The sequence below is a fragment of the Cynocephalus volans genome, chromosome 14 (assembly GCF_027409185.1).
Source record: "Cynocephalus volans isolate mCynVol1 chromosome 14, mCynVol1.pri, whole genome shotgun sequence".
Lineage (NCBI taxonomy): Eukaryota > Metazoa > Chordata > Mammalia > Dermoptera > Cynocephalidae > Cynocephalus > Cynocephalus volans.
The window spans coordinates 40,245,826-40,265,294 of NC_084473.1; the positions used below are offsets into that span (position 1 = coordinate 40,245,826).

Sequence of the window (19,469 nt, forward strand, 5' to 3'; positions counted from 1 at the left end):
GTGCTTTTCCTGCAGAGGCTCAGTGGTCTTATTGGGCTGGGTGTGGTCGTGGGGGGGGCATGGCTGAGGCCCACAGCCCTCCTCCTCTCTGACTTGGGAGCCCAGGGGTCTTCCAGTCCTTCTAGGTTTTATAGGTGTTCTTTGGTGGTGTGAGACCTTTTCTAGTTAATATCAGAATTTGTCTCTGATCCGTGGGTATTTTGTTTTTTCTTTCAGTTCTATGTTGGATTAGTCGCTGTTCCCACCACTTAAACTCTGCTCTGTAACTAATTTGTTGTCCTTTGCTTACTTCTAAAATGGGGAAACTTCCTGTGGGGACCAGCACTTGAGCCCTGTAGTTGAGCTAAATTGCTGCTTTGCTGCTGATTCCCTGGGGAAGGCTTTTTGTGCAGCTCAGGTTTTAATGGTTGACCTTGCAAGCATTTCCAGGTCTTGTGAGGTCCTGTACCCGTGGGTTGTGTGGAAACTCTGGTCTGGCCCTGAGTCTTTTCATCAAACTGTACCTCCTGCAGATCTGTATTCCTGACCAGTCTCTACGGAGTGGTCCTGTGCTGATTCAGGGCAGATCATCTGCCCTTGCTGTGCCCCAGTGTGTTCTACTGGTGGGCCCGTCTCCCCCACCGCCTGCACTCCAAACATTTCCCATGGGGCAGGCCATGTGCGGGTCCACCGGAACCCTGTTAGTGGGCTTACTGGCCTGGGGGCCACCAAGGACCTCTTCTCCTCTGCTGCCTCCAAGCAACTTCCTAGGAAGGGCACAGCAACGGCTTTTGCCAGCTCTTGCTCCATGTGCTCACCAGGGCCAGACTTGAAGCCGCTGGGGCTAGAAATAGTGGGAGAGATCCTTTTTTTCTCTCATTGTGGCTTCTCCTGCCTTCATGTATTCTGTAGTCTCTTGACCTCTTCCCTTGAGGTCTAGAGGCCCCAGCTTGGCTGTCATTGCTTTTTAATAGTTGTAACTTGGTTGATTTGTGGAAGAGAGTGGTGCTGGGGACCATCTATTCTGCCATCTTGACTGGAAGCCTCCCTTACATTTAAACAGACATTTAAAAATATTTTTCCAACAGTTATTCTCTCCTTAGAACTAGGAAATAAATTTAGCTTCTTTCCTTGTCCTCTACCTTCCCATGTTGAAACTATACAACAATTTTGGGCCGACCCCGTGGCATGCTCTGGAGAGTGCGGCGCTGGGAGCGCAGCAGTGCTCCCGCCGCGGGTTCGGATCCCATAAGGATGGCTGGTGCGCTCACTGGCTGAGCGCAGTGCGGCCGGTCACAAAAATGACAAAAAAAAAAAAAAAGAAAGAAAAGAAAGAAAGAAACTATACAACATTTTGGTCTAGATTTTTACTAAATTATGATAATGATTTAATACTAACAATAGCAGACAACACTTAGCACCAGACATTATTCTAAGTGCTTTTATATGTAAGTTCACCTTATAACATATAGCTCCTTTTTAAGATTTCTATTTTAGTTTTATTCGTTTGTTTATTCTCTATTGTTCGTTCTTCCAGGTTACCTTTATTTTGGAATTACACTTTTATTTTGCTGAAATACAAGTGTACTTCATAAAGTTTGTGGAAAAATAGAATTAAAAGATAATATGAATCTTTCCATGAACTTTATGAAGTGCCTTCATATGTCCTCATCTAAATTTTTTTCAGAAAGATTCTGTTGGTGAATTTTCTAAATTTCTGCATACCTTAAAATACCTTTATTTTACCATGATGCATAAATGCTAATTTGGCTTGATATGGAATTTTGGGTTCAAAATAGTTTCCTCATAGAACTTTGAAGAAATTGCTTGTCTTCTTGTATCCAGTGTTGTTGATCAGAAGTCTGATGTCAATCTGATTCTTATTCTTTTGTGGGTAAAGTCTTTCTTCCTCTGGAAGTTTTTCTCCTTTAGGATTGACATTTTGGAATTTTACCATAATGTCTTCATGTTGGATCTATTTCAGTAATCCTTCTATGCATTTTTGGTTAATGTGTTGGATTTGGGAAGGACCTTTCATTTGTATTCCACTCAGGGATGTTTTCTTCTAAGAATTCTATTCATCTGAATCTATTCTGTGATTCATTTATCCCATTTGCTGAAATTTTAATACTTCCAAGAGAAATACCAAAGAGAGAAGGAAAAATAAAAGAACAATAAAAAGTCACCCTGGCATTTGAAAAACTTTTTTTTGTTTCTCGTTGTTTGTGCTTCAACAGCAAATTTTATTAGCGGGGATAAAGCTAAACATAGTTTATTTTTATTTATTTATTTTATTTATTTTAATTAATTAATTAATTAATTAATTAATTTTTATTTTTATTTTTATTTTTTTTAAAAAAGATGACTGGTAAGGGGTTCTTAACCCTTGACTTGGTGTTGTCAGCACCATGCTCAGCCAGTGAGCGAACCGGCCATCCGTATATGGGATCCGAACCCGGGGCCTTGGTGTTATCAGCACCGCACTCTCCCGAGTGAGCCACGGGCCGGCCCTAAACATAGTTTATTTTTAAATGTCTGTTGTATTTTGTTATAAAATTTTACATTTTGAGAAGATAGCCCATAAATATGTTGTTTCTTGGTCCATAAAGTATGTAGGTGCATAGACCTCAGTCAGCCTTGATACTGTACTCTCCTTTTGAAACCAGGGCCCACCCTGGCTAATCTGAGACACCAAGTTTTGGCTCTGTCTTGGGGACCCTTCTTGGTCCTTTCCAGGCATTTACTCCCATTAGATTGTGTTGGCATAAAATCTCTTTTCTATCACAGCATTAAAGTCCATAAACTTCCATTTTTAAGAGCATTTTTCTCTTGCTGTTTTATAATGTTTTTATTTTTTAAATGACGTTTTATAATTAGCAGTTATGGCAAGTTTTTGTCTCATTAAACCAGATTATCATTATCAGCTATAAATATTACAAAGGTTTATTATTTGACAAGTTAATTATGTTTGATGATACACATTTTCTTATTGATCTGTTCGTTTGAAAGTTAATGGTTTCTAGTTTTTTTAAACAAAGCAAGTACTATATTAATACTTTAAAATTGATGTCACATTGCTTATTGATCATTAAATGAGGCATTCCAGCAATTAGATATTCTCAAGCTTTTTAAAAGGCCTTGTGTTATCTTTACTTGTATAATTCTATGGCTTAATTTATGGGTTGGGAAAATACAAACTCATGTTTCATATTTTCATGTGACTAGTTGAATGAAAATCATTTTTTAAAAATTAAAAAAGATTTTTTTTTAAAGATGAGTCAAGTTCAGTAGTGAGAAGGGAGAAAAGTATAGAACCAGGACTTTGATCTGTAACTGACTGAACTACTAAGTGAGATAACTCACTGCCTTCAGACCAGCTTTATTTATTTATTTATTTGAAAATCATTTTTGTAGTTAGAGTAGCCAATCTAAAATTTTCCACAGGTTAGCTTTTTTTTAAAAAAAAACCTTTTTGTTGAAGTATAGTATGTGTACTGAATTCTGTATCTCTCTATCACTACTTTATTTATTTATTTATTTATTTATTTATTTGTCGTTTTTTCGTGACCGGCACTCAGCCAGTGAGTGCACTGGTCAGTCCTATATAGGATCCGAACCTGCGGCGGGAGCGTTGCTGCGCTCCCAGCGCAGCACTCTACCAAGTGCGCCACGGGCTCGGCCCATATCACTACTTTATTTTTACTAGTGCTTTTAACCTTCATATATATTGCCTTTAGTTAGATAGCCCAAATTATTTTTTCATTTAGCATTTCAAATCATAGGCTTTTAGATCTGGCAGGATCTTATATATAATCTATTTAAAACCCTCTGTAGGCTGGCCAGTTAGCTCAGTTGGGTAGAGCATGGTGCTGATAACACCAAGGACCAGAGTTTGATCCCTGTACTGACCAACTGTCAAAAATAAATAAATCTTAGAGACCCTCTTTATTTATTTATTTATTTATTGGAAGCTGGCTGTTATGGGGATCTGAAATCTTGACCTTGGTGTTATAACACTGCACTTTAATCAACTGAGCTAATAGGCCAGTCCAACCCTCTGTATTATATAGCTGAGTCCTTGGCCCAAAGTTTACCTAGCTGGACTAATGTCCTGTCCTTTGATTGCTTCTTTTTGCTTTGTTTTGTTTTTGTTTTTGAGATCAATTTTAGGAACTGCAGTCAACTTAGAACAAAGTTGTTCTAGAAAACTTTGCTTTGAACATGCCTATTTTTTCCCCCAACACTGCGTGCTTCTTTTGTATGTTTTGTTTTATTTATCACTTTACAATTTATTTTGAAGACAAATGTTATTATACCCCATTTTATGTTTGTATAATTTGTCTTTGTTGGGCAGATTAATTAACTTCATTGAGCCTTAGTTTTTTCATTTTTACAAGGGGCTTGCTAGTACTTTCTACCTTATTACCCTCTCCGTCTTGAGGGTTGTTATAGGGATTAAGTGAATAAAGTGCCTGACAAATCAGTAAGACATGCAGAAAACGGTAGCTTTTTATATCAGTCAGAATCAGTGAAAGAAAAAGAAATCAATCTGGATTTGACTTATTTTTGGGAATTAGGTGCTTACAAAATGATGGAAAGGTCGAAGGAACAGATCCTAGACTGGGCCACTGGAGAACTCCCGGAATAATACAGAGAACTGGCCCATATGGGAAGCTGTTATTTCTGAAGCCTTCTCTAGAGCTATGCCAGTGGCATGCTTTTTCAATTGCCCCTCACTGCCAGGAATTGGAAAATGATCACCTGAAGGCTCATTCTTAGGTTTTAGAAGTCATACCAAGAAGCTGACAACCCTCGCCCCATTCTTGGCATGTAGGAACTTGGAGTATGGATGTGGCTGCATAATAGCCCCACCATTTCAACTTTGCTAACAGCAATAGCTAAGAGCCTCAGGAAGGTGGGCCTGCCTCATAGCTCTTGGTACATCTCAGGTCAGTTCTCATCCACAACTTTTTCCTGACCCAGTGTTTGCGTGTATCCACATTGATAGGACCTTCATCAGTCTTTAAAGCTGCATGAATATTTTCATATTGTGGGGACTTTTGAGTCTTTGTAACAAGGTCCTAAAAACAGCTGTCTAGAGCAGTGGTAATTCATGTGGGTGAAACTGCAGTTCCTGATGGGGACTAATTTTGCCGTGGTAGAAAAATTATTCAAGGTTAAGATGTTGGAAAGACGTTCCTAGAGATAACAAGGTAAAAGGTTTTATTCCCGTTTTGTATAATTCTTTTTGTCATTAAGGTATAATATGGCTGACTCCTGTTGAGCTCTTTTACCTGCTCGTAATCCTGCCAGCTGGGCCAATTGTGGATCTCTTTTACCTGCCCATAATCCTGCCAACTGGGCCAATTGTCGAGCTAGGGCTGGATCTGAAGCTCACAGACCCCTCAAGCCTGTTGTCCAGACTGGGTCACAAACCCTTCACATGCCAGGCTGGGTCACCAGACCCTTCACACGCAGGTCTATGAGCAAGGTAACTGGTAAACAGGTCCTTGGAAGCTGTATGTTGGAGAGCATGGCTGCGCGGACGGACATCCAAGGCACACGCCAGCCAGGTCTGCAGCACCGTGCATGTGCACTAACTCCACCCATGCACACACAATTTGCTTACAAAGAATGTGCTGCACCACCCCCAACCGGGCAAGGGGACCTGATTAAATCATTCTATTTTGCCAACAACTCCTTTGTTGGATTTTTGTACTTTAAGCAGAAAATCCATTTCTTCTTTTTTTTTGGCGCCTGGCTGGTATGGGGATCTGAACTCTTGACCTCACTTCTGTTTGTTCAGGTGGTTTTCAGATTACTCAGTACTCTATATAGTTGGGGAAATGTTTTCCATGTTTTTCCTTGTTTGAAAAGACTTTTTAAAAACTTGCTTATGATTGTGTATCTTTTTATATAAAAGACCATAAATAGAATAGTAAAGGATGACACGATTATAAGAACTTTTTTAGAAATGATGAAGCTTGTTAGCGAAAAGCTCCCAGAAGGAAATATACTGCAGCAAATGACTGCAGGAAATGTACTTGTAATCCTGTACCCTGTGACTGATTATTGTTTCCATTTTGTCCGCAGTAGACTATAAATTTTCTTACCTTTGGTTTCCAAACTGGTTAAAGCTTTGAAAAAGGTTATTTATGTCCTATAGCATGATATGGTCCATGTTTCTTGTATTGGTAATTCATATATCATATAATTCACAACTTTAAATAGAGTATTTTGAATAAAGGAAAAAGGAACTAGAAAAATGCTTCAGTGGATATCCTAGTAAATACTGTCCCATGAATTTGTGTCTCATTTTCGGTTGAAAGAGTGGATCAGAGGTATGTATAGTTTTAAAAAGTTTTTAATACATGTTCCCAAAGAGCCATCTAGAATGTCTGTATCAATTTTACTTTCATACTACTTTGGTATCATTTAGTTTTCTCCTATATTTTCTTCTGGAAGTTTTCTAGTTTTAGATTTAACTTAACCTATAAGTTACTCATTTTCAGCTAATTTTTGTATGTTGTGTGAGTTACAGATCCAAGGTCTTTTTTTTTTGGTGTATGTATGTATAGTTGTTCCAGTAACACTTGTTGAAAAGGCTATCCTTTCTCCATTGCATTGCTTTTTTGCCTTTGTCAAATCAGTTGGTCATACATGTGTGGGTTTATTCTGGTCTTTCTATTCTTTTTATTCTGTTGATCCACTTGTCTTTTTTCCCACCAATAACACACTTCTGATTGTTGTAGCTCTCTTTCTTTCTTTTTTCTTTTTCTTTTTTTTAGTGACCCCTGGGTACAGGTATTGAAACCTGGACCTTGGTGTTATGCATCATGCTCTAACCAAGTGAGCTACCTGACCAGCCTCTGTTGTGGCTTTCTAGTATTTCTTCAAATTGAATAATGTTAGTCCTCCTTTGGTTCTCTTTTTCAGAGTTCTGGCTATTGTAGGTAGGTCCTTTGCATTTCCATATAAGTTTTGGAACAGCTTGCAATTTCTATAAAAACCTGCTGGGATTTTGATTTTTTGGGGGAGAATTGACATCTTAAGAATGTTGAGTCTTCCAGTCCATGAACACAGTATATCTCTTAATGATTCATCCCTTTTTATTGCTGAGTAAGATAACTCTTGATGGTTTATTTCTTTTTATCGCCGAGTAGCGCATTCCATTGTACACTATTTGTTTACTCATTTGTCTGTTGATGGACGGTTGTTTTCAGTTTCTGGCCATAACACGTAAAGTTGCTATGAAAATTCATGTATAAGTATTTGTATGTACGTACTTTTCCTTTTCTCTTGGGTTGGAGTGGTATGGTAGGGTGTGTGTGTGGTGTGTGTGTGTGTGTGTGTGTGTGTGGTGTGTGTGTGTGTGTGTGTGTGTGGTGTGTGTGTGTGTGGTGTGTGTGTGTGTGTGTGGTGTGTGTGTGTGTGGTGTGTGTGTGTGTGTGGTGTGTGTGTGTGGTGTGTGTGGTGTGTGTGTGTGTGTGTGTGTGTGTGGTGTGTGTGGTGTGTGTGTGTGTGTACCGGAGTAATTGGATCATTTTACATTACCATCAGCAGTATAGGAGAGTTCTGGTTTCCTCACGTCTTGGACAACAGTTAATAAAGTCAGTCTTTTTAATTTTAGGTATTCTTTTTTTTTTTTTTAAAAGATGACCGGTAAGGGTATCTTAACCCTTGAATTGGTGTTGTCAGCACCATGCTCACCCAGTGAGCAAACCGGCCATCCCTATGTGGGATCCGAACCCGTGGCCTTGGTGTTACCAGCACTGCACTCTCCCGAGTGAGCCACAGGCCGGCCCCTTAATTTTAGAAATACTAATAGGTGTGTAGCAGACATTGTGAATTTTACTTTTTTTTGCATCCTGGATATTTTTGTATTCCTAGAAATCATCTTCAACTTTGTTCTGGGACTCAGTTAAATTACTTGGAAACAGCTTGATCTTTTGGTTGTTGGTTTTATGATTTAGTAAATGGCTACAGAGCATTGCTCAGTCTAGGGCTTAATTATTCTCTGTTACTGAGGCAAAACCTTTCTGTGTACTCTACCCAATACACCATGAACTATGAGTTTTTCTAGTGTGGCTGTTTGGGAACAAATACTGTTCACAGCCCAATGTGAGCACTGGACACTTGTTCCCTCTAATTCTTTCCAGTGATTTCCCTGGCTTCTAATAGTTCACATGAGTGCATCCATTGGTGCTATGTATGAGGAGGACCTTTTGCAGATCTCCAGGTTTCCTCTTTGTTTAGCTCTCTCTTCTCTGCTACTCTATCTTCTAAATTCTAGTTGCTTTGATCTCCCTGTTTTCTCAGCTTTGTCTCTGCCAGGCTCTCCCTCAGTTTCCTCACCCTGTGCTGTTGCCTGGAAACTCTCAAGCCAGTAAGCAGGGCTAATGTTAGGGCTCACCTCATTTGTTTCCCATCTTTCAGAGATGACTGTTCTTCATTGCGTGATGTCCAGTGTTTAGAAAAAAGTGATGTTTCATGTATTTTGCCTGTTTTAAAATTATTTATTAATTTATAATTTTTGGTTGTTTTAGATAAGAGGATAGATCTGGTCCCTGTTTCGTCATTTGGCTGGAAGCAGAAATCCTAGTTCTGTTTTAAAGTTTTTGTATTGAGGTATAAAATACGGTGGGACAGCTAAAGTGTGCAGATCAATAAACTTTCACAGATGTACATGTTTGTATTACTATCACTCAGATGAAGACAGAGAACCTTTTTAATACCCCTGTAGGTTTCCTTTTGCCCCTTCCTGGTCTTTACCACCCTCTTCGTCCCTAGGTAATTACTATTTTGATGTCTACTTTCTCTATTAGTTTTGCATGGTCTTTAACATCATTTAAAACAGAGTACCTACAGTATTTATTCTTTTTCTTGCCTTTTTTCACTAACCACCATGTCTATAGGATTCATCTGTGTTGTTGCTGTGTATCAGTAGCTCTTTTTTTAAAAACGTTTTATTAAGGACTTTATTTTTTTAGTGCAGTTTTAGGTTCACAGCAAAATTGAGAGGAAGGTATGGATTTCCTGTATATCTGCTGCCCTACACATACCTAGTCTCCTGCATTATCAACATCCCCCCACCAGAGTGGTACACTCACATTGACACATCGTTATCCCCAAAGTCTATAGTTTGCATTAGGGTTCACTCTTGGTGTTGTACATTCTGTGGGTTTAGACATGTATCCACAATCATAGTGTCATATTGAGTATTCTCAGTGCCTTAAAAGTCCTCTGTGCTTCGCCTTCCCTTTCAACCACTGATCATTTTATTGTTTCCATAGTTTTGCCCTATCCAGAATGGTATATAGTTGGAATCATACAGTATGTAGCCTTTGCAGACTGACTTCTTTCACTTAATATGCATTCAAGTTTCCTCCACATTGTTTTGTAGCTTGCTAGCTCATTTGTTTTTAGTGCTGAACAGTATTCCATTGTCTGGATGTACTACAGTTTGTCTTATTTTTACCTACTGAAGGGTGTACAGGTTGCTTCCAAGTTTTGGCAATTATGAATTTCCAAACCTTGGGTAAATACCTAGGAGTAAAATTATTGGTTCATGTGGCAGGTGTAAATTTACTTTAGTAGATATTGCCTAACAGTTCCCCAAAGTGTTTGAACCAACTCTGCACATCTTCTATTAATGAGTGAGAATTCTAGGTGGGTTATTTTCTTGATGAGACTTGGTGTTTTTAGTCTTTTCAATTTTAGCCATCATGGTGCCACAAGTGTTTTTTTAGTAGACCAAAGCATAATATTTGAGCTGGGTAATACAAGGTTTAGGGTAACAACTGTTCTCATTTGCTTGGGATTGAGGGGCTCTCTAAATGAGAACTTTCAGTTTTCAAACCAGGACAGACACCCTAATGAGGCTCTCAGCTGCTTTAGTCAGCAGGATGTGAAGAGAACAGTAGGAAATTCACATAGTCTAACCAAGCCCTAGTACAGTTGAGGACATGGGCCATCCTCACCCAGAGTTTGTGTTCTCTGGTTACAAAAGACTGGGACCTACCACCTCACCCCATTTTTCCCTTCAGGTATCAGTGTAAACTGTTTCTTCAGAGAAGCCTCTCCTGGTTCCTAAAGCTACCTCAGTTTCCTTGTCATACTTCTGGAGCACCCTACATAATTTCATAGAACTGAGTACACTTGAAAGTACATATTCTTGTCTGAAATCCAGGATGAACTGTAATGATGAGGGCAGGATTTTTCTGTCTTACTCATGAATATCCCCAGAACACATTGGTAGGCACGTCAATAAATTTATTTATTTTTGCTGGGGTTTGGGGTGGGTGGAGGGGAGGATGTAGGTCTTGATGAAACATGTGGCAGGGCAGATTGTTAAGAGACTTATAAACCATGAAAGTTTAGTTTTTATCTGAATGGTGGTTGGAAGCTATTGAGGGCTTTTTATCAAAGCAGGAGAGAAACCTAAGTTGTATTTTAGGAAGATGCCGGCTGCTGTGTTGGTAATGAATTGGAGAGGGTGGTGCTCTGGTGGTGCTGGATAATTTGGTTACTTTTAATTCCTTTATTTTGTTTCTTAACTTTTAAAATTGATAGTAAGTGGAAAATTGTGTGGGGGCATATTAAGGCTGTATAAAATTCCAGATGGACTTTGAATTTATTATAAGATTGGGCAGCCTTTGCCAGATGCAGTGTTCTTTGAATAAATGTAAAGTGGAAATAGCTTAAATTTCTGATGGGATTAACTTGCTGTAGCACAATTTATGAGTCATTGCATCTCACATTATGAAGATAAAATTTCTGTGATAGGTTTCTTAAAGCCAATAAAGTAAAAAACCCCTACTTCAGCCAGTTTTTGTTTTTCTTTTCTTTTCTTTTTTTTTTTTTAAAGATGACCAGTAAGGGGATTTTAACCCTTGACTTGGCGTTGTCAGCACGACGCTCTCCCAAGTGAGCTAATCAGCCATCCCTATATAGGGATCCGAACCCGTAGCCTTGTTGTTATCAGCACCACACTCTCCCAAGTAAGCCACGGGCCAGCCCTTTGTTTCTCTTTTCTTATTAGGCTTTCAGTCAAGATTACTTATGCGTAGGTCAGTAGTTTGCAAAACTCTTTCAGGGGGTTTGTGAGGTCAAGACAATTTTTGTTATAATACTAAGCTATCATTTAACTGTTTTACCTATTTTTTCATGAGTGTATTGCAGAGTTTTCTAGAGGCTATGTGACACATGATGACGTCACTTTCCCAGCTAATGGAACATGTGCTTGTAATTTCTTGTAAAAATTTCTGCTTTTAAATTTCTAATACACTAATTATTGGTGGATATGACCCACATAAAAAAAGGACTTTGAGATGTCCATGGGGGAGCCAAAACCATTCCCTGCTCCACTCTCATTAATCACCTGTTCTCCTCCTCCATACGAGTATAATTCCTGTTCTTTGCATCAGAGAGAACTTTGTAGGCTTGAGAAATCTGTTTAAACTTCTCTCCTTCATTTGGATTCTTATCAGGGTGGTACTTCAAGGCCAGTTTCCTAAAAGCTTTTTTCAGTTTCTCTTGGGTAGCATTTAGGTTTGACCCCCAAAACATAGAAAGTGGTTTCTTTCACCATTTTCTAGTGGTGAGAGGCCCTGAGACTGGTGGGTGTAGGGGGAGCAGGAAGAAGCATGTAGCTGTCTAATTTGCTTTTTAAATTAGAAACCATTGTTTTAAGGGATAGGGATCATTTTCCAAATGTCAAAGAAAATTATATTAAAATTAATTTAAAATAGTAATAGCCGTTTTTGTCTAGCACTGTGTTAGACACTGTGCTAACAATTTATGTGCATTATCTTAATAATCAAAATAACCTCATGAGGGAGGAATTGTGTACACATTTTACAGACGAAGAAATTGAGGATTACAAAGAGTAAATACTTTGCCCAAGGTCACACAACTAGGAAGTTACAGAACCAGACTTTGAATGAATTTAAGTGTAACTCTAAAGCCCAGCCCCTCATTCATCCTGTGTTAGATCTTAAAAGAATTTCGGAAGGCACTGGAATGAAATGTGAAAACATTAACTTTTTTTTTCCTGGAGGCTGGCTTGTACAGAGCTCTGAACCCTTAATCTTGGTGTTATCAGCACTGTGCTCTAACCAACTGAGCTAACTGGACAGCCTATAGTTACTTTTTAATGGTTATTCTGTGCAATGTTTTATGTCATAACTTGTGAGTCTGTTCTTGCAGCTGCCAACTTTAGTGGTACCTGGTCATTCTTACCTGGTCTACTGCACATGTTTCTTGAGGTTCCGTTGCTTTTACCCCACAAGTAAAACAGGGTGGACACAAAGATGAGTGACCTGTCATTGTTCTCAAGAGATGCAGTGAGTCAGAGAACTGTGACAAGACATACTGTAAAGAGTCTGTTAAGCTTGTGTGGTTGCTGCTTTGTGCAAAGAGGAGTCTCCAACTGGAGACTGAGGGGATTCTCGTGGATAAGATACCACAATCTCAGAGGTTTCTTCCAACATTAAATTGATCTTCTTACTTCTCTTAACTTTTCATCTATCTGACTATTCTCCCTGTTTATCTCACACATTTCTTCGGAGCAGCATTTGATTTTTAGTTCTGTTCCTGTTTTTGATCTCCCAAGATGGGCCACTTTTATCTTTGCTCCCATCTTAATTTTTTTAACCTTCAAAAACAAAATTTATTCGTATAGTTTCAGAAATTATTAATATTATACAGAATGTCAGTTTAAATTTATGTTTTTGGCAGGATGATAGAGATGGAGAAAAGGAAGATACTGGTAAAGAAATAATTATCCCCATTAAGGAACAAAACAGTATAACATGGATTAGAGTTTAGTTATAGGCAAAAAAAAAAAAAAAAGTGCTTTCCTTTTATTGGGTCCTATTCCTTTTTATTTTGAAGTATTTTTAGGAAGCAGAACAATGTAGTGATAATTATGAATCTGCCTACTACTCAGCTTCATATTCTCTTAATATTTTGACATATTTGCTTTAGATTCTTATAGTGTCATGTGTACCCCTTGCCAACCTCATTCCCTTCCTAGTTTTATCATAAGTGAATTATTGCTGTCTAAAAAAACCAATTTGGGGAGCAGGCTGATTAGCTTAGTTGGTTAGAGCGTGGTGTTATAACACCAAGGTCAAGGGTTCAGATCCCCATACCATCCAGCCGCCAGAAAACAAAACAAAAAAACCCAATTTGGTGGGGCTTTTCCTCCCATTCCTGTCTTTCTACTTTAGCTACATGTGTCACCATTTTGCATTTTGAAAAATAAATGGTATTGTACATATGTGTCCTTCTACAGAATGCATTTTCACTCATTATCAGGGTTTTCAGGTCTATACATGTTGGTATGATGATTAACTCATTCATTTTTAGCTATTGAATAGCACTCTATTACATAACTATACTAAAACTTTTCCGTCTTTTCTTGACCTTTTGCCCTTCATTTGCCTTTTTTTGGTGGGCTTAGCTTTTTTAAAAAGAAAAAGTTAAGATATAGTTCACATGCCATCTAATTCACCCCTTTAAAAAGGTGTACCATTCAGTGGTTTTTAGTATATTCACAAACATTTTTGCACTGTTATCATTTTTTAATTCTAGCACATTTCATCACTTCGAGAAGAAACTCTGTATCCATTCGTAGTCATTCCTCATTCCAGCTGGCAGGCAACTACTTATCTACTTTCTGTCTCTGTGGATTTGCCTATTCTGAATATTTCATATAAATGGGATCACTTTTGATTCCATTTGTATGAAATTATTTTGATTATTTTGAAATTATTTTGATTCTAGCCATTCTAGTGGGTGTGACATATTGTCATGGTTTTGATTTGCATTTCCTTATTGACTAATGTCTTCATGTGCTTATTGGCCATTTGTACATCTTCTTGGAGATATGTCTATTCATGTCCTTTGCTCATTATTTAATTGGGTTGTCTTTTTTTTAATTGAATTGTAAGAATTCTTTATATATTTTGAATTGTAGACCATTATCAGTTACATGATTTCCAAGTATTTTCTCCTTTCTGTGGTTTGTCTCTTTGCTTTCTTTCTTTTTTTTTTTTCTTTTTTGGTGGCTGATCAATGTAGGGATCCGAAACTTGACCTTGGTTTTGGTGTTATTAGCTCGCTCTGCCTATTGGCCTAACCGGCCAGCCCTTTGCTCTCTCAATAGTGTCCTCGTAAGCACAAAAATTTTGATACTGATTATATGCAATTTATATACTTTTTCTTTCATTGATTATGCTTTAGGGTGTTATATCTAAGAAACCATAGCCTATTGCATGGTCACGAAGATTTACACCTGTTTTACTTTTAAGAGTTTTATAGTTTTAGCTCTTAATGTTTAGCTCTTTGATCCATGTTGAGTTAATTATTGTGTATGGTGGGAGGTGTGGGGCTCCTAGGATGCTTGAGAATAATCTGTGGAAGACTATCCTCCTCTCCACAGCCCCTCTTCCCCAAACTAACATGTAGGAATTATAATTCTGATCCGTTCTGAAAAATACTCCGTTTAAGTATCTAGAATCAGTAATGGCTCCTCCTTCCCTGGGTTCTGTCCCTTGTTGTTCAGGTACCTTAATTCATCAGTTGCCTACTCTGGCCTCGTTTATGTCACAAGCTCAATTTTTAAAACTTTGCCTGAGACCTTGATTGTATCCTGCTGCTGAGACTGATTTCCCATATCTTAGAGCTGGATGTTGGGCACTCTAGACTATTTGGCTAGTTGGATTTCTTCTCTGACCCTTGCTTCCTGAACATTGTTAGTTCTAGCCTTATCCCCATACCTTCTTTGCCTGCATGTATAACTAGCCTTGCTGAGCTTTTCAGGCCTTTGGCTTCTTTCTCATTCTGCAGTCTAAAACTTTGAAATGTGTAGGAGCCTTGCTGGGCCATGTATTATATGGCAGATATAGCTGAAACAGAAGATATAAGTATAGCAATACACACTCATACCCACACCCACACTGACACACATGAGGGTACTTCAGAAAGTTTGTGGAAATATAGAATGTAAAGATAATACAGGGCTGGTTGGTTAGCTCAGTTGGTTAGAGCGCGGGGTTTTAACACCAAGGTTAAGGGTTTAGATCCACATACTGGCCAGCTGTCAAAATTGATGAATGAAAGAATGTTTCCATGAACTATATATATATTTATTGCTCTTTAAAACTTCAGACAATACCTTTGTAAGTTTCCTTCTGTATTCTTTCTCTCCTCCCTACCCCCAGTGCCTTATTGCTGGTAAACTATGCGTACTGATACTTTTCCAACAGTAAGGAAGATAGAGTGAATAATTTGGTATTCATTGTCTTCTATTTCTATATAGTACTCGACCTTTACTTTAATAACTTTTATAGGATAGCAAATTTGGTGTTCCATCAAGCTTGGTAAAATGGTTTTAAAAAATTATAGAGATATTAACATGCACCTCATTTTTTATGAAGATAGTTATGCTCATATTTGGTCTTTTTAAAAATTTTTATTGTCTAAATGGTAATTTTTGCCATTGTTTCTGTTTAATGTTTTTAGGATATTAGTGACATGGGAATCATTCATTCATTTCTGTTTAGAAGGCAGTACAAATTTATATAGGACTATGTAAATGAAATTTAGCTAGTAAATTTTAAAAACTGGTTTCATTAGTGATTTTCGTAATGGGAGATGCTGTTGTGATTTCTGTCTTTGGTTAGGTTGGACTTCAGAGATTTTAGTCCTTTACACCTTATACCAAGGAGCTGTATAAGAAAGTAAAATTTACTGTTGTTAATATTACTCGTAGAGCTTGTTGCTGTTTTAGCTCTGTAGGATACGCATTTGTATTCAGTTAGCTGTGTCTTACAGAACTATTTGTCAAACCCTAATTTGGTAAGAGTCTAACTTTTTATGTGATATTTGCTTGTGTGAATAGTGCCAATGCAGCAATAACTTTATTGATCTCTACTGGTGAAATGTTATTAGACCTACAAGTAAATGGCTCCTTTAGTGCTGTGTTTCTCTTTGAGTAGTTCATTAAAAAGAACATTCAGAGAATTTTAAATTGCCTTATTTTTTCTTTGAACTAGGTGAGTCCTTTTCTAAAGCAGTTTTTCAAGTTTGTTTTCAATTCAGAGTTTTAAACATTTGAAAGTAGGAAAGACCTGACACTTACCCCCTAATTACCCTCCTGCAATTCACAAAGAACTGCTACAACTAGGGGATTATATTTGATAAAAATCTCTCCTGTGATCCTGAGTCCTGAAATAAGAATATATAAGAATTGTGAGGAACAGAAAAATGTTGCTCTGTGTATGTGGTACCCATTGGTGTCTGAAAATTAAGGCCTTCAAGTCCTCTCCAGATGGTCCAGGTGAACCTTGGGCTCTTCTTGCTGTTTGAAGAGCTCCACGCCCCACTTGTATCAATCTCACCCTCTGCAGAGGGTCTGTGAGCCCCCTTAGGGGTATTATATTTTTTTAAAGTATGTATCTACGATTAATTGTAAGTATGTGTGTAAATATGTGGTCATTTTTTCTTTAAAGAGATGATTAAATACAGTGTTTTAAAAAATTCTCAGGTAAAACTTTGTCTCCTGTCTTTTCCGTCCGTTCCTTCCAGCCTTGCTTTCCAACACAGCCAATTTGAATCATTTCGTCTTAGTAATGTTTTGTTCAATGCGTATCCCCAGCACCTTGAATAATGCCTGATTTGGTACCTGATAAATACTGGTTTAACAAAGGAAAGCATGTTCTTATTCTGTTCTCAGACTTGACAAATAGTTGATTGATTACTGTACAATTCTGAGTTGAATCTCATTTTTTTCTTGGATGGCATTGCTCTACCATCTTAGCATACAGTGTTGCTATTCATAAGTAGATTCCATTCTGATTCTAGTTTCTTTGTGACCTGTTTGTCCTTTCTGTAAACTTTTGTGATCTTCTCTTGTTATCACTTTTTTTTTTTTTTTTAAAGATGACCGATAAGGGGATCTTAACCCTTGACTTGGTGTTGTCAGTACCACGCTCTCACAAGTGAGCCATGGGCTGGCCCTTTTTATCACTTTTTAAAAAGTTAAGTATGCTGTGAGAATTCTGAAGACTAATCTTGTTCAATAAGGGCGATTTTTCTCGAATTATTTCTTTGATAGATCTCTGCCCATACCTCTTCTCCCTGCAAAAAGAGTGAAAGAAATCTGTTTTCTCTATTGTTTCGTTCTGGAACTTTTATTACTGGGATGTTGGACTTCGTGGCTTGTTTTTTGATTTTTTTATCTCTTGGTTTTCAATTATTCATCTTTGATTTTGTGTTCTAATTTCTAGGAGATTTCCTTAGCATTACCTTTCAATCCTTCTATTAGTTTGTTATTTGTGTTATCAAATTAAAAAATCTGTTATCCTGTTTCTTGTTTTCTTATTCATCTTTTTTTTTGTAGCTGGCTGATATGGTGATCCAAACCCTTGACCTTGGTGTTATAACACGATTATTCCTGTTTTAAATACAGTGTTCTTGGATTCAGTTATTCTATATATAGGCTTTTAGCCCTTTTATTGGGGGGGGGCCCCGCTGGCCGTAAAGGGATATGAAGCTTTTAGCCCTTTTTAAGTCTCCCACTTCATTCTTCCTTTCTGCAGTACTTGGTATCTTCAAGAGCTAAGTTAGTAGAGGTTTTGTGCCATCCTTCTCGATGGTAACTCTCTTTGTGTGCATAGTTTATCATTTCTTTCTCTCTGCTAAGCACTCACTTTTTTTTTTTGTTTTCATCTGCTTTCCATCTTCTAAATTTTTTATTTTTGGCTGAAATTCTTCCTTTGTTTCTTCATTTTTTATTGTCATTGAAATGTGAATACTTTTAATTGCCATCTTGGTGTGGATTTATTCAGGGAAGAGAAGATATTTGCATGTATTCTATCTGCCATTTTTAAGTTAGAGCTTTTCTTCTTCCTGTAACTTAGTTTTATAGTTGTATTTGAATTTTATTTTATTTTATTTTATTTATTTATTTATTTATTTCGTGACCGGTACTCAGCCAGTGAGCGGACCGGCCATCCCTATATAGGATCCGAACCCGCGGACGCCACGGGCTCGGCCCTGAATTTTAAATTTATAAATTTAAGTGTATCAGTTTGAAGAAAATGTTGCATAATATGTTGATTTGATCTATCTTAATATCCAAATAGATAATATGCTTTGTAATAATGAAGTCTTTGAATTTCATTTGTGTAGAAGAAGTTGAGGAAGAATCTGAAACAACAACAGTCGAGACTGACTTGACTGATAAACAGAAACATCAATTGAAACATAGGGAACTCTTCTTGTCACGCCAGTATGAATCTCTGCCTGCAACCCATATCAGGTAAGAACTTTTTAAGAAGTTAGTCTAAAGTACTCAGTAATATTATGACCAAAAACCAAAAAAAGTCTTTGAAGCATTTTCTACATTCCCCTCAGGATCTTGCTTAAATTAGTTTACTAAAAGCTTCGTAATGGAATTTTATTTTGGAAATGTTCAGTTTGTATTAGCATATTAAAGCCCTGCAAAAGTACTGCAGTAAAGTAACCATTTTAACTTTGTTTTAATCCTGACATTCCCAATTTATTTGAGTATCTATTAGCATTCTGTAGAACAGTGTCCAGAAGACACCATTTTGGGAAATGCTGGTCTTCTCCAAGTTCCTAGAAAATTATATAGTCATTAGAATCAAAGGGCTAGAACCACAGATCTGGTTCCCAGGCAGGTAATTCTTGACCTTTTTATTTTCTTTTGAGGATCTCTGAGATGAAAACTTTAAATTTTTTTATTATTCTTTTGCTGGCATCTGCTGTGTGTGTTGATTAGATTGATAGAATACAAATGTGAAAAAACCCAGTCCCTAGTTTGTAGTATTGGGGCATATGGAGGAATGGTGATAAAATTTGAGCATAAGTAACAGTTGGGCTGTTTTTTAGTGCAGAATGTAGTAGGTGCATCTTAGAGTATAACAAAATGTTTGAACTCAAAAGACAGGTGGATTCTGACCCTCAGGGTAAAGTTGGCATTTACACAGCCTTCAAGAGTATGAGGCATATGCCAGGTAAAGGGAACAGGTGAAAATGGGATGTGTGCAGGGAGCAGCATGTGTCCAGGGTGAGTGATGGGTGTGTGAGGGAATGCAGGGTTTCAGTGCCCTCACATTAAAGAAATTTCTTCAACTTTTGTTCATTATCTCTATTTCTTTTATCCAGCTCTCTACTGGTCACGATGGTCATAGAAACTGTTTATATATGGAAATAAAATGTATTTACTATTTTAATAAATGTTTCCTCCTCTTGAGCCCCCATGTCGGGATTGAATCTAAGTTTGCCTTTCTGGGTTCTGACAGGTTTGTAGATTTCCTAAAGCTCTGATTTGGTCCTTGTGCTACACACACACATACCAGCTCCAGGGACCTTTGCGCATCACTCCTTTTTTCAGAAGTAGACACAGATCTTTCATAGCAGGAAATGTATGGCAAAGATACTGGAATTCCCTTTTCTCC

General features: G+C 37.6%; 1 protein-coding gene across 3 annotated transcripts in view; it reads left to right on the forward strand.

Annotated features, from left to right (window-relative positions):
- The window catches only part of MTA3 (metastasis associated 1 family member 3), a 139,434-nt gene that overhangs the window by 23,155 nt on the left and 96,810 nt on the right, over positions 1-19,469 (forward strand). For all 3 annotated transcript variants that reach the window (XM_063077954.1, XM_063077955.1, XM_063077956.1), the window contains exon 4: positions 18,178-18,307. In XM_063077954.1, the coding sequence (XP_062934024.1) occupies positions 18,178-18,307 (130 nt within the window). The remainder of the gene's footprint in view (positions 1-18,177; positions 18,308-19,469) is intronic.